Source organism: Musa acuminata, chromosome BXJ1-4, assembly GCF_036884655.1.
Source record: "Musa acuminata AAA Group cultivar baxijiao chromosome BXJ1-4, Cavendish_Baxijiao_AAA, whole genome shotgun sequence".
Taxonomy (NCBI): domain Eukaryota; kingdom Viridiplantae; phylum Streptophyta; class Magnoliopsida; order Zingiberales; family Musaceae; genus Musa; species Musa acuminata.
Window position 1 is genome coordinate 30,090,001 of NC_088330.1, and position 16,112 is coordinate 30,106,112.

Here is a 16,112-nt window from a genome sequence, read left to right on the forward strand (position 1 = left end):
TAAATATAATTAACTTACTAATGTATCCGAGATCCATAGTTTATTAGGATTGCTTGGCTATTATATAAAGTTTGTAGAAGGATTTTCTTATATTGTCATACCTTTAACTTATTTGACATAGAAAAGAACTAGGTTTGAATCGTAAAGAGAGTTTTTAAGAATTAAGAAGATTGGTATCTGCTCCTATTTTTTGCTATGCCTTCTGGCAAAGCTTCACTATATAGGGTGATGCTTCAAGAGCACAATTGATGTGTTCAGATGTAATATGAAAAGGTATAAAACTTATATTTTAATACAACTAAAATTATATAAATAGAACTATGTTATGCATGATCTTGAATTGAAAATAGTATTCTTGGCTTTAAAAATATAAAGAAACTATCTATATGATGATAACTATAAGATATTTATCGACTATAAGAGTTTGAAGTATATTTTTGTTTAGAAAAAACTAAATTTAAGATAAAGAAGATGGACTGAATTAAAAGATTATAACTTAATTATAAATTATCATCTTGATAAAGCAAATGTTGTTGTTGATGTACTTTATAGAAAGAGTATAACTAATCTTGTAGTTATGATCATCAATCAAATGCATGTTAAAGTTGGGAATTAGTGTATATTGGCATACACCAAGGGTTCAGGTTGCTAATTGTACCATTAAACCTACTTTAATAGAAAGAATTAAAAAAAAACTTAGGTGAATAATGCTGGACTAAAATTCAAGATGATGTTAAGGCTAGATCTCAATTAGTCATGAAAAGTAAAATAATAAGAGAAGCTTATAACACAGGCTATACAGGGCACCCAAGTGAAACTAAGATGTATGGATATGTAAAAGAAAATTTTTGATGGAATATCATGAGAAGAGTGAAAATTTTGTTTCATAATATTTTTCTTATCAACAAGTAAAATTTGAGCATAAGAAGCTATCTTAGAGTTTTACTTCTATCCCAATAGGAGAAGCAAGATATATCTATAGATTGTATGATAAAATTACCAAAAGACTCCTAATGAAAATGATGATATTAGGTAATTATTGATCAGAATTACCAAATCAACTAATTTTAATGCTATTAGGAATTATACTTCATTAGAAAGTATAAAAAAATATTTCAAAAAAATTGTAAGGTACTAGTGACTATTGTATTAGACAAAAGACTTAAGATCTAATTCACACTTGAAAAAGAATTCATAAATCTCTAGTGACTAATATAAATTTTAATATTATTTTTATCCATAAATAGATTTAATCTAAATCTTGAAGTTTGTGCTATTGATTTGGGTGGATTTTAGGATGAAATATAATAGTAGCTATTAAGCAAGTATAAGAGCCCCATTTGAACCCTTATATGGAAGAAAATATATATTACTTGTATGTTGAGATGATATCAGTGATTGAAAGTACTTGATATCTAATCTAATTGAATAAACTATTGTAAGAGCAAATTGATTAGAGAATACCTTCTTATAGCACAAAGCAATTAAAAGCATCATGCAAATAATAGAAGATGTAATTTGAAATTCAACTTTGTAGATTATGTTGTCCTAAACCTTTTCTCTGGTGTTATGAGATTTAGATTATGTACTAAATCGACTTCTAAATTTATAAGACTATCTGATATTTTGGAAAGGATCGGATAAGTAACTTATGAACCTGTTTCACCATTTGACTTGGCTGGAGTTCATTATGTATTTCATTTGTTAATATTGAGAAAATATATTTAAAATATAGATTGTGTAATCAAATTTGCACCCGTCCAATTGGAAAAAGATTTGTTATATCAAGAGAAACATATTTGCATTGTTGATAGAAGATGAACAATAGGAAGTGCTGTGGAGTAATCAAAGTGAAATAGAAACTACGTGGGAACTTGTATGGGTTATGAAGATTACCCTCAATCATTCTCTAATTCAGGTATATCAAGTTTAGAAGACCAAACATTTTTCTTGGAAAAGAATTTAATACCCATGAGATTTATTTTGGGACTTAGGGATAATTAATAGTACCAAAGAGAACACACGCGAAAAAGTAAGATATTAAGAAGTTTTAGTACGTGACGGTCTATTGTTTCCCACAAAAGCCTCTTTCTTTTGGTCATCGGAAGAAACTCTCTCGTAGGGAATCTTTAGATTGGAAAGAAAATTTTGTTTGTTGGATCGACACTCCAATAAGGGACCAAGATCATATTGAGGACTGTGTAACAATTATGATTATTTTTATTTTATGATTTCTTCTCCAAGTTTTTGGATTATACAAATTATGAATCTTAATCTATGATTATTATTGTATATAGTTTAATCTACTCTGAATTTTGATATCTATTTATTATATAGTTCGATCTTATAATGATTAATGCATAGGAAAAAAGAAGAAAGAGGGAGTGCTATCTTGTACCTATCAATTGCTAGGTTTGGTTGCTTGAAAAGAGAAAAGAGGATCATTAAAGAAAAAGGGAAATCATTACTATTGTAACGTGTTATAATACATTGCTATAGCTTTCCGACTTTGTTGCTCGAATAAGACAAAAAAGGCACATGACATACCGTAACAAGTTGAATATTGATACGCGATGAGGGGGAAGATAATGAAATTAAGAACAAAAAAAAAAAATTAATTTGTAACCTTCTTATTGATAATTTGTTGATAAAAATCTTAATAGTTTATTACAATGACAATCTCACCCTCATCATTATTCTTTTGAAAAATATCTTTGTACAATTTTGAAGGATACATTTCATTATGGTGAAGTGCACTTCATCTGCTCTAGAATTATGCTTATTTGTATGATTAATTCATATGCTAAAAAATAATGCTTATTTTAAAGTTTGTGATTTGATTTTTATTTTTTTACAAAGGGTAAAAGATAAATATAGGATTTTAAATTCCAAAAAAAAAATATTTATACACGTTTTTGACTTCTTATTATTTTTGACTAATTAGAAATGTATGTAGGATTAATTTTAATTATTCAAACAACATTCAAACATATGACATGCTCTAAGAAGCTCAATATTGATACGCAATGAGGGAAAAGATAATGAAATTGAGAAAAAAAAGAAAAAATTAATATGTATGATAATTTGTTGATAAAAATCTTATTAGTTTATTACAAGGACTTAGGCTTGAATCTCGCCCTCATTATTATTCTTTTGCCAAATCAGTAACGGCTATGATTTGATTTGATTTTTTTTTTACAAAGGATAAGTGATAAATATAGGATTTGAACTCAGGACCTTACGTTATATTGTTAATATCTTTACTACCTAAGATCTTTTATATTAAGAGAGTCTATTTAAATTCAAAAAAAAAAATATTTATACACGTTTTTGATTTCTTATTTTTTTCTACTAATTAGAAAAATATATAGGATTAATTTTAATCATTCAAACATCATTCAAACACATGGCATAATCTAACAAGCTCAATATTGATACACGACGAGGGAAAAAATAATGAAATTGAGGAAAAATAAAAAATATGTATGATAATTTATTGATAAAAATCTTAATAGTTTATTACAAGGACTTAGGCTTGAATCTTGCCCTCATCATTACTCTTTTACCAAAAAAAAATCTCTTTGTATAATTTTGAAGGCTATACACTTCATTATGGTGAAGTGCACTTCATCCGCTATAGAATTATGCTTATTTGCATGATTAATTCATCCATTAAAAAATAATGCTTATTTCAATGTTGATGCACTTCATTAAAGGCTGTGATTTGATTTGATTTTTTTTTACAAAATAGAAATGATAAATATAGGATTTGAACTCAGGACCTTATGTTATATTATTAATATCTTTACTACGTAAGATCTTTTATATCAAGAGAGCCCGTTTAAATTCAAAAAAAATTATACACATTTTTGACTTTTTATTATTTCCTACTAATTAGAAAGTTATGTAGGATTAATTTTAATCATTCAAACATCGTTCAAACACATGGCATACTCTAACAAGCTCAACATTGATACACGATGAGGGAAAAGATAATAAAATTGAGAAAAGAAGAAAAATTAATATGTATGATAATTTATTGATTAAAATCTTAATAGTTTATTACAAGGAGTTAGGCTTGAATGTCGCTCTCATCATTGCTCTTTTGTCAAAAAAAAAAAAAAAGATTCTACAAATTTTAAGGCTACACTTTATTATGGTGAAGTGCACTTCATCTACTATACAATTATGCTTATTTGTATGATTAATTCATCTATAAAAAATAATGCTTATTTCAATGTTGATGCACTTCATTAAAGACTGTGATTTGATTTGATTTTTTTTATAAAGGATAAATGATAAATATAGGATTTGAATTCAGGACCTTACGTTATATTGTTAATATCTTTACTATCTAAGATCTTTTATATCAAGAGAGTCCATTTGAGTTCAAAAAAAAAATATTTATACACGTTTTTGACTTCCTATTTTTTTCTACTAATTAGAAAAGTATGTAGGATTAATTTTAATCATTCAAACATTATATGAGCTTAGAGAAAGAGGAAATAAGAAATAAGAATAAATGATTGCTATTGAGGAATAGAAGAAGGAAAGAATGAAAAAAGGGTTTATATATTAAAGATTAATATTATTTTAGAATTTATTCTTTATTATATTAATTTATATTATTTTAATGATTTCAAAAAAGAGAAAGGACGATCATTGTGTCAAATAGTTTATAATCAAAGTAAAGTATATGATGACTCTAACTTATTTTCAATTATAATGGTCTATGATCAAGGTAAATATATGGTTCTAACCAATAATGTTATACGATTTATAATAGTTGAATACATTACTAATTTTAAAAATATCTATTTGATATTATATTTATTTAACATAATTGAATTTTTTTTGGTTCTTATAGTTTTAAATGCTATATTATTTGTTACATTTGAAATGATATGTAAAGACTTATTTATTGAAATATATATTGATACATTATTTTTACTGATTTTTATTTACTTTGTATGGTTCCAATCTAGACCTACTAACAGGATTTATACAATGGTTATAGTACATTAGTTTTTTTTCTGATCCTAACATATGGATAAATGTGTTGCATATATCACAAGAGTTATTCATGATCACGACCCTTTTCATGAGGATAGAACGCATCTAACCAATAATATTTTAACTTTTGTTTTGTTATGTACTCTTGGCTATAATTATGATCATCTATGAATTTAGATACGAACATCTAATTATATTTATACTTATCTATAATTAGTTAATGATACTGTTCTAAGCTAATTTTTATTCTTATATACAATTTAGCCACACTTATATTTGTTATGAAAATGTTTTCAAACGATTGTGTCTCCAATCTTATCCTATGCACTTTTGATGTTAAAAAGTTTATGATTTATTCTTTATATAAGCATTAAGGAATATTTAACATTTATGTATTGTTTAATATAAGTAATGCATAAAGAATGCATAAGTTTAGCAAAACATTCCTTATGATCAATTTTGCTAGCATATGTGTTGGAGTGTTTATCGAGTTGTGTTTGCTCATATCACCTATTGTTAGATTTTTTAGATCATAAAGAGTAAATTATCTATGATTATACTTACAATAATCGAATTCTTACTTCATCGTAGAATATTATAACGAATAGAATAATTGAGGTCTTTTCTCTTCTTCTAAATCATTCAAATAACATAAATTAATATAACAAATAATAATATCTAAAAACCTATTAATCCTTAATATATAAACTTTTTTTCATCCCTTTCTTTCTTTCCTTTCTCGATGGTAATACTAAAACCAAAGCTGCAGTGGAACTTTATTTCCTTTTTTTTTCCCTTGGGGTCCCATTCTATTTTCTCAAGCAATTCGTAACCTTTTCCTTAATCATTATAAGATTATCTTGTTAAACTAGTAGTTTAGAAATCTTCATATCATCGGACTTTTTACGATTCATGAAGATAAGGGAATTACATCATTCTACCAGATGAACAGTGAATAGACTGTTTAATCTGATTAAATTAGAGTATATTGTGGTGAGGCTAATACTTATCCTTAGGATACTTTGTCCTTAATTCAGTCATATTAAACTCATAACATGAGAAGACTACTGGGAGGTTCTACTGTGGATGTCTTCCTAGCTATGGAGAAGAAACTGCGTTACAAGGAATCTGGGCATAGCCTTGAATGGTTATGAGGAATGATAAGATGTTCCTGAATGGTTATAAGGCTTGAACTTTTCTAATCATGAACAGCAGGGTATTCAGTCTTTGACCTGCAAATTCCTGGAAAGTTGCAGAATATGGCACCATTGACATTATCTGAACTTTTGATAGCAACAAAATTTTCTTATTTGTCAGCTCAGATGCACCTGAAAATTCACAGAATGATGTCAAACCTTCTCATTCTTTTCTTTTCTCTACACAAGTGGATGAGAAATGGGTGGGCGAAGATCAATGATTCAATCTCAAGAAGTCTTTCAATTCGCTGGGAAAACAATGGTACTGCCTCCATACAGCCCCATGCAGCTTCATCATCTTGATTGCCTTCTCATTCGTAGACGATGATCGCCCATCGATGTGCAACAAAGCCAGGAGCTTCCTCACCGTTCCAAACACCATCATCTCATCCAGCAGCTTCTCTCTGGGGTGGAAGCTGCTCATGAGCCACATGATCTGGACGCCCAGTTTGGTCGCCATCTCCGACACGCGCATTATCTTCTTCGACACCGCCGCGACGCCCAGCCCATGGTCAGCGAACGCTGATCGGCCTTCGGCGCACTCGCAGAGCCTCTTGAGCAATAACAATACCTTCTCGCAGTTGTGTCGGCTGGCGTCGGGTAGGAGCTCGAGCAAGATGCAGACGGCACCAGCTTCGATCGCCTTGAGGCGATTCTTGTTCGACGTTGCGACGATCTCGAGCAATACATCCAACGAGGAGGAGCTGAGCTTGGTGGAGATCTCATCGGACAAGAGGTCCAACAAGGATTTGACAATGTCCACGTCTTGATCGGTTACCATTTTGGTGATCCACTCGTTGCTGATCTTCGAAATCTTCATCAAGATGGACATGGCGTGGACTCGAGCCTCGGCGCTTCCCCTCTGGATGATTACCATCATCGGTTTCAAGGAATCAGGCTTCAGTATCAGCTCCACCGTAGCATCATCTGATAAGGGGAGGAGGGAGAGGACACCGAGTGCCTCCTCGCAAGCTCGGAACGCGGTGAAGTCGGAGTTCTCCACGACGACATGAGACATAACGCAGCCCAGCACTTCGATGCCTCCCGATCTAATCAAATCCTTCTGCAACTCATCGTTCTTCTCGACGAGAACCTTGAGCTTCCTCAGGCCACTGGCCTTGAAGGGGCCCGTTTGGATGCTCTTCAGCAGCGACACCAATTTGTCGTGATCCACCGCATCATACGAGCATGGAGGCGACGTGACGGGTTCCTCATCAGCTGCATGCTCCAGGAAAGACGAGATGAGACGCTTGACGGTGTGATTGGGGGTGAGATCAAAGCTCTCCAGTCGTTGCATGGTGGCGGGGCACGTCAACTTCTTGTATGTGAACAGCCATTTCTCGATGTTCTTCCTCTCGTACGTGACGCCGGTAGCGATTGTCACCGGGTCCTCCATTAGCTCCAGCGAAATGGGGCACTGGAACAAGAATGGAGCTTCCATGGTTGGTTGAGCTCTCAGCCCGAGTCTTCGAAAGAGTTGGTATAGAGGAGACTTAAGACATATATATATATATATAGCGAGCAAGGTGGCATAAGAAAAGTCAAGGTCAATGGCCAAAGATGCTTGCGATCGAGCTATATATGTTTACAGCATGAAGAGAATTGCAAGCAAGTTCCAAGGCGGTAGCAGTTGAATTCCTCGTTATGTAACATATCTAACCAAACTATGGGCTTATACTTATTTCAAATGGGATGAGATCAGACAATAAAATGCTTCAAATCATTAGGTTGGTCAAGCATTCAGATGGTTTAGATAGGTTGGGCAAGAATGGGGTGGCTCTTCTTGTAGGAACCACTTCATGTGTTCATATCACCAGTCAATGACTTTGAAGGTTTCATCTGTGATTTGGTGGCTGAAACGTGGTCTTAAGAATTTGTTTCATGGAATTGAAGTTGTGGTGGTTGAGCTGACTTTGATCCTTCTATGGATTGTTCTCCACTTATTCTCGTGGAAATTCTTCTCTTTCTATCCTCCAAAAACAAGTGCACTTCACTTGCATTCAATGGAGTCTTCAATAGCTTGCTTGATGTGGTACATGATTGGTTGAAGGAAGTTATGACTTGAGAAACATTGCACATGTAGGAAGATCAAAGGTTGATCAATGAAATTGGAAAATAGTTCTTAGACCATCAAGGAGCCAACTTGCTTCACAAATTGAATGGTAGTAATTAGCGCATAGAAAGTCTACATTTTTTTTTTCCTTTTAAAAATGACTTGAGTACATCTTGCTAATATTCACTCAGGAGTTCTTTGGTCAATATGTTTGTTTTTAATGATCCATTATGATGGTCAGTGCTTTAATTATAGGAACTATTCAAATGAGAAAGAGAGGCCTGATGATGAACTGTTTAGGCAGTATAATGCTGCCTTAATCAATGCATGGGCTGCTTATGATGCCTTGTGATCAACACCATAAAACTATCAGATTTAGGTGGAAAATTAAGCATCCATTGACTTTTGATTCACTGAAAAACACAATAATGGTTCAACTGGATCAAAACCATCTTTTTTGCTGCTAGAGTTCACAACACAAGTTTGACCAGCATATTCTACTTGGATCAGAATTTTTTTTTGGATCTTGAACCATACTGAATTAATCTGTACTTTTCTATTTTTTTTGTTATCAGTGCTTTACTAACTCCCAAGAGAGGAGCAGGGGAGATTACATCTCACTTGTAATCTTTCTATACACCTCTATGGTTTAGATCTGATTGTGAGCCCCCAGATGGCTCCAAATTGCAATAGATTAACACCTAGACTTGTGTTGATAAACTCTACAATACAGCTTGTTCAGAAAAGGAAAAGTCTAAGCATTTTTGACATCAGATAGGCATCATATCAGAAATGAGTGGTATTAATAAATTTAGGTCTTCTGCAAGAACTGGTAGAAAATTTCTTGTTTATTTCTTGCATAAGAAAAAGGGGGCCTTGCTTTGCAAAATAGTATCTGATGGAGATCGAATGACATGAAATTGAGATCACATGGATTCAGATAAGTGGCAATGTGTAGAATAGTTAAAGGGAAGGCAGGTGGTTGACCAGAATAGTTTAGTGGAGTTAAGAATATGATATATAAAAGGTCATCTACTTGGTCTGAAGGTTTCACTGTCTCCTCCTCATGCCAATAACCCCTTTAGTCACTCTTGCAAGGAAGTTAGATAACCAAGAGATAGAACACATGGATTGGAGTTGACTTCAGCCACAGGATGATGGCAGTCAGAGGTGTAGGATCTGAAACCACTGAAGAGACATGCAGTGTCATCTTAAGATAATTCATATAGCCTTTAGCTTTAAGATATGAGGTCCACATAGATGCTGATTTAGCAGGTTTTTCTGGTTAAAAGAAGTTTAGGTGGAAAGTGTTGGGGAAGGGAATGTTTCAAAGAAAAATCTATGATATTAATAAATAAAAAATATATTAAAAAATCATCAAAACAATTTGATAGAGGATTTAGTTGTTTGATGCTCTTTGTCTCTGTCTATGAAAAATATTAAAATTTTCATCAAATGAGAATAATTATAAGCATGCTTGAGCTAACTCTAACTTAAGCATAAATTCAATGAAGAATTTCTCTAAGCTTTTCTCTCACTCTCTTCAAAATAAATAAAGAGAATCTCAAAGCCATCAAAGTATTTTTTACATCTTGTTCTCCACTAAGACATAGAGATTTTTTTGACTTGAATTCCTAATCAAAATCTATATCCTAATTTACCAAGTAATTTGAATCCTAATAATATCCTGCTTGATAAATATTTTGTGCTCCTAATCTTCATCACTCATCTTTGTTGAATTTTCTATCACATGATCTAAGATTTTTTAAGCTATGGTGCCATTTTGTTAAAGGAGAAAAGACTTTGAAATCATAAAAGAAATTACAGACTTTGAAACAAATAAAGAACACTTTCAAGTGTTCATACTTAGTTTTGTACCTATAACAGTGAACTGCATAGTATATCAATTAGTTTTCTTTGGGAAAAACCTGCCTATTCTCAGTTTTTATAAATCAGGTAATCTACATCTTTTATCCAGTCCCCTAGCTATATTTTTTTGAATTCAATAAAATTTTTTTGTCAAAATAAATAAATAAATAAATAATATATTACAAAAATAATAAAACATTTATATGGTTTGACACTCGTTGCTTTCGTCGTCAACCGAGAAAACTAAAATTTTCACTATGTGATATCAATTACAAGTGTCATTCTCGAGTTAACCCCCAACTCAAGTACAAATCATCTTGTATATCCTTTATTTATCTTATTTTTTTATCGAACCTTCTCTTGATCCATTAGAGAAAAATGCTCAAAGTGTTTTCTTACATCTTATTCCCCTGCCAAAATCTAGATATACATAATCTAAATCCTAATTTACCAAATAGTTTAGATCTTTTAGGATTTCAAAAATATTTGTCAATCCAACAAAAATGCATATATTGGCATATCCTCAACTTAATATTTCCCTTGTGAAGTGGCAAACACTGAGAGGTTGAAGAGCAATATTTCCAATTGATGACACTATTTGGCTTCTTTATCTTTCATTCTTTTGTGACAGATCTAAATATTTAAAGTATGAAAAAGGAACCAGGTCAATCTCAGAAGCTTACTGGGAACTTATGCTGCGAAAGTGCATGCTAAGATTGTAGTTTCATTGCATTTGTTTGCATTACTCAATCATGTGAGATCTGAAGTTTGTTGCCACCTTTTTTCTTTTATTGTGACAGTTCAGCAGATTAGAAAGACAATCATTCCCTGTAACTTTCAAGCTCTCCCAGTGTCCCTCTCTGCTGAGCTGAGAACAGCTGGTCATTGAGCTAATCTCACACCACCAATCCTGAATTTGAGATGAAAGTTTAGACACATAATTACGTATAATAAATGTCTGCAATTTATGTCTTCATTAGGTAAGAAAGCCTTTTGACTGCAGAATGTCCTGAATCTCTAATGTAATGTATATGCAAGTCAGTCATGGAAATATGCACTGATGAGGGAGAATGCTGTTGAATGTTTCCTTGAATATTTCTTTTGGTGAAATCAGTAGATAAATATTATTTATCAACTTATATTAAAAGAACTGAAGAGATATAATGTTTACTGATGAGAACAAGCTGAGGATAGGATTGACAGTGGCTTAATCCAACTAAAGATTGCTGAGCCACACAAATCTGGCATTCAAGAAAATTTCAAACCTTTATAATCAATATCTGTCTCCTCATTCAATCTTCTTTTTTCTAATGATAGCCAAGACTTTTTTTTCCATAACATATATTTTTATTTTTTTTCCTCTTAGAGATCAGAGGAGGTGATCCCCCACCTAAAGAAAAACTTAACTGGGTCAAATACTTGGGCACCAGCTTTCCAAAAATTCAAACCAAGAAATGTTGAAGTATATGGTCTCGGTTTAAACCATCCTTCTTGCCCACAGGCCAAATTTGCTACATCACAAAATTATAATCTGCAACTCTAATCTAATGATACAGTTCTATAAAACACCAGAGCAATGTGTGATGAACCCAACTCTCCTCACTAGTTAGTTCTCTGCCTGTTCTTTGTTATTATTACCTTGGATGCTCTGCTAGAACACTGTCATGGAGTATAGCACCACTTTTAGACAACAGTAACAAGTTATAATGTCTTAATTATTTTGAGCTGGCTATATGAAATTTTTTTTGTTTCATTGAGTTTTAGAAAAAATAATATCCTTGGTTAAATTTAAAGTATTTAGATTCTTATATACAGTTTCTTGTATAAAACATGACAAAGTTTTGTTCAATGCATAATAAATTCCATCAGATCTTTATGCAGAAAGCATGAGTTAGCCAGCATGTTTGATGACATTTCACCATTGACACAAGGATGTGACTAACTCTGAGTCAAATTCTATGTACCTATTAACAAAAGAGCAAATAAGAAAGACTCAAGCTTCTCTATTAGCTTATCTATGAAGAACTGCGGGCAGCTTTTTTTTTTTATTTTTTATAAAGCATAATTAATCAGCAAGATATGGAATTATGGAAGAGAAAAATGACCACAAAATGCTTACAATTGCCCTTATGTTTGGTCCCTCCTGTAGGTAAGCCTGAACTCTGGTTAAATCCCCTTGTCTTGATATTGAAAGCTAAAAATTACACATCCATCTAATAGTAATTCCACAAAGGTTGGCTAAGGTCTATGAAATTTACTTACTATAATGCAAAATAAATCAAGAATGATAGCTACTCCTCCAATCCTACTACTAATCAGAATGCATAGCGTTGACACTGGCTGATCTGCTAACAACATGAATGCCAATCACCATCATTTTTGCTGCATAAATACTCCCCACAAATCATTTGCCGCGATGTCAAACATGGCAAAGAGTCTCTCCCAAAAAACATATCAAAAATGTAAATGACCAAAACATGCTATATACAAGCATTTTCACGACTTGCTGAATGCTGACAGAATAATGGCACCAGTTGTAGAACTGAAAGGAAATTTAGGAGCTTCAGTTGTTGATTTCCATGTAGTCGATGAATGCAACGGTCTGCTCTGACAAAAAAAACATGAGCATTGAACTTGGTCTTTCTACATTTTCTCCATAAAGAATTGCAATCTTTGTGTTCAATGTCATGATCAAGTTACTTAACAAGTTTGATATCATAGAAGGTTACCTTCGGCTAGTGCCTATGAGAGACGGTGCACTTTGGTTGAATCCCCTTCCCCTTCCCTCACACTGTGATGCTTGGTTGCCTCATGCAACAAATGGTTTCTTTCTTAGATTCTTTGAATGGTGGTATCGGTTTCTCGTAAACCAACTTGACATTTGAGCACATATGCTTCATCATGTTTCCTCTGCTTTCTCTCTTTTTTCCAGGCTTCTGAAATGGCACTTCCTGTATGTTCTACTTCTTTTGTTGATCAACTATGCACTCCTTCACAATAATAACATAGCAAAACTACAAATTGAAATGTGGCTTTTATTCTCACGATTATTGGCGAGAGATTACATGCATGGTTTCATGGTACATCATTTTCGTATTTGAGAATAGTTCACCATATACATATATAAATACTTTGGTCCCTCCAGACACAGACATTAAAAGGGGCTGTGCTGCATATCTTTATCTGCAGTTCCATCTTGTAAAATATCTCACATCACAGTCACTATATTGTCTTCCTGTAACCATAAGTTGGCTTCTTCCCCTTCACTTCCCTGCCTACAAATTGGAGGAGGTATGGTTGCATTGAAAGCTTCAGCTCCTGCAATCAAAGAAACGGTAAGATGAAAGATAAGATGGCTTAGCATTCAATGATAAATAGAACCACCGTATGATGATGCATCCAATTCGAGGCTCTGAAACGTAATGTCTTCCCAGTTTCTGCACATCTCCATGCAATGTACAGGACTTGAGAAAGATGGCAAGCATTTCGTCCCACGATCATTGATCGCAAAAGCTTCCTCCGTGTAGTACATTTCAGAAGAAGCCTGTAGACGAAAGAAAGAAGATGAGTAGCAAGCTGCTCATTTAGAATGAAAGGAGTAGAGTACTCTTCGGTATCGAGTTGACCATGGTATAACATTCCGGGGCTGTTTGGGATCAATTATATCATGGCACCCACAAAGGAAGAAGTGCTGTTGATACCTTTGATGCATCTGGCACGCTGGGGACTGTAATTATTGGATCTGGCTCAACCCATCTTGCAATTTCTGGAGAGTCGATGACAGATGAACCACTGCTTCTGTCAAACAGATCAAGAGATGAACTTTCTTCTGTGCCATTGAAGATCTCATCAATGTTTCTTTTGCGGTTGAAGTCAAACATGTTGGAAGGATACTTTTCAGCTTTGGGTTCTTCTTGTCGATTACTACTTCTTTTCAGCCAATTTCCACTCCTCTTGATTACTCGGCATAAACAAAAGTCTCCCTAGGAAGGTTGCATTATGAGAATTATGAAAATTCAAGAATTTTCTTGAAAGAATAGCATTAAGATGTTGTGTGTGTCTTTCTTACCAAAAAGTTAGAAGATCCATGGAAAAGATCTTCACAAAGGCGGTACTCATGCATGATCCAAACTGTTCTTTGTCCCCCAGGAGCCCGTCCAAGATAGAACACAAGAGTCTTCCTCAGTCCAAATGCAGAGGGCTCACAGGCAATCTTTCGATCTTTTCCGGTGGCTTTCCAGTATCCCGAAGCTGTAGCTCTATTTGTGCGCGAACCATTTGGGTACTTGCGATCCCATGAGCAGAAGAAGAACCACTCCAAGTCTCTTTTCGGAAGAAATGATTTTTCTGGAATCAAACAATTGAACAGATTGGAGACAAATCCTTCCAATCTTACTACTTGTTATTCCTTTAAGATATTAGTGGTTTTTGCATGATCCAATATCTAGACGACCTGTTAGATGCTTACATCATTTTCATGCAGAATTTGATTCGGAAACACAGCAAGATTTTCCACCAACAGATCAAACATAAAATCCTTTTGCTAGGAATATATGCTAAAAATAACCATTCTTTTCTTTCTTTCCAATATTTAAAGTCACTATCACTTGAAGAATTGGCACGCTGTCACCATCTTTGTTCATTGTATGCTTATAAATAAATCAGTGACATACTATAAAAGAAAAGATGAACAGAAGCAAATCGCAATGGCACTTCAACCAACAAGGAGAAGACATTACCTGGTAGCTCCCATGGATCGAACTTGTACAAACTGATCACCGGAATGACCTCGAGCTCGATCTTAAGCCCTTCCACTTTCCTCTTCAGGTAGTATCCCACCAGCTCCTCATCAGTGGGATGGAAACGGAAACCCGGTGGCAACAACATAGCATTCATTTTCTTGCACTACTTATCCACACACTATGTCAGAAGAGGAGCATACGAGAAACAAAGATGCGAACAAGGAACTGCACTAAATCATTGAAAGCTGCGTCTCTGTTCTCGCGGTGTACCGATTACAAGTATGGAATGTCCAAAGATAATAGCTTTTCTTTAAACAGATCTTCCAAAGGATACAAGCCTTGTGAGTCAAGATCATTCTTCTCATACAACCCAGATTTTTTTGGAACGATTAAAACTTCAAGCCACAAATTCTTGAAAAGTTGAAACGACCAAGGAAGTTCCAAATTTGGATGGATTTCGGAACTCGAAAGAAGGAAGAGGAGAAGAGCTATGGTGGAATTATGTGTTAAGAGCAAAATTTATAGAGGAAGAAAGGAGGCGCTCTGAAGTAAGCAAAGGTCGACTTTGTCTGCATGAAGTTATTCTCAACGTTCCAAAAGCCATGACTTTGCAAGCAGCCACCCTTCACACTTGAAGTAGGTCTCCTCCTCGCCAATATTTAACTACTACACAACCAGATTCTTGGATTACAGTCGATGTGCCAGCGAAAGCTCCATCTTTAGTGTCAGCCAAAAGTTAAGTTCAGGCTTTTACCCTCCATCACTTTTTGACATTTATGTTCTTCCCCTTTGCATTTCATGTGGACTTATAAAAGTTACAGCACTCGGATTAATCAATTCCTTCTTTGTTGACCATTAGCAGGATGGATTCTTCAACCTCCAAAAGGAGACCGGAACTAATGTACACATGTTATCATGCTATCCTTCACTGGATCACCATTTCTCATCATTTCTAGGCCACTGATAATAGTGTCTCTGTGTGACAATCTGACTCGGAAGCACCCAACATTCTTATGAACAAGAACAGGGAAAGATCATGAACAAGTAACGTAAAACACAGATCTATTTATCTCGTGGACTAGAAAAATAGCTTCTTTGCTTGGCCTACTGGATTCAGGAAGGTCTTTATTTCATGAAGTCGCTTCAGATCAAAGATACAAAATTCTAGCTCATAATAAGGGAAAGTAAATTAAATCATTGATTCCAGAAACTGATTCACAAATAAATGATCGAAGCAGG

The 16,112-nt window shown here is 33.9% G+C and overlaps 2 protein-coding genes across 3 annotated transcripts; both read right to left on the bottom strand.

Moving 5' to 3' along the window:
• Nucleotides 1-6,043: 6,043 nt before the first annotated feature.
• LOC135672507 (E3 ubiquitin-protein ligase PUB22-like) lies at nt 6,044-7,683 on the bottom strand. Its single transcript, XM_065180985.1, has one exon. The coding sequence runs from the start codon at nt 7,648-7,650 to the stop codon at nt 6,424-6,426; it is 1,227 nt and encodes a 408-aa protein (XP_065037057.1). The 5' UTR covers nt 7,651-7,683; the 3' UTR covers nt 6,044-6,423.
• Nucleotides 7,684-13,142: 5,459 nt separating this feature from the next.
• LOC103979498 (NAC domain-containing protein 71) lies at nt 13,143-15,543 on the bottom strand. 2 transcript variants are annotated; one of them, XM_065172909.1, is made up of 6 exons: nt 14,871-15,543; nt 14,201-14,478; nt 14,026-14,114; nt 13,833-13,929; nt 13,516-13,675; nt 13,143-13,449 (listed from the first exon to the last, which is right to left on the bottom strand). In XM_065172909.1, exons 1-6 carry the CDS (start codon nt 15,025-15,027, stop codon nt 13,340-13,342), a joined length of 891 nt encoding a protein of 296 aa, XP_065028981.1. In that variant the 5' UTR covers nt 15,028-15,543; the 3' UTR covers nt 13,143-13,339. The 2 variants fall into 2 exon arrangements, with proteins under 2 accessions (XP_065028981.1, XP_009393947.2); XM_009395672.3 differs by having other exon boundaries at nt 13,833-14,114; nt 14,871-15,537.
• Between the last annotated feature and the right edge of the window lie 569 nt (nt 15,544-16,112).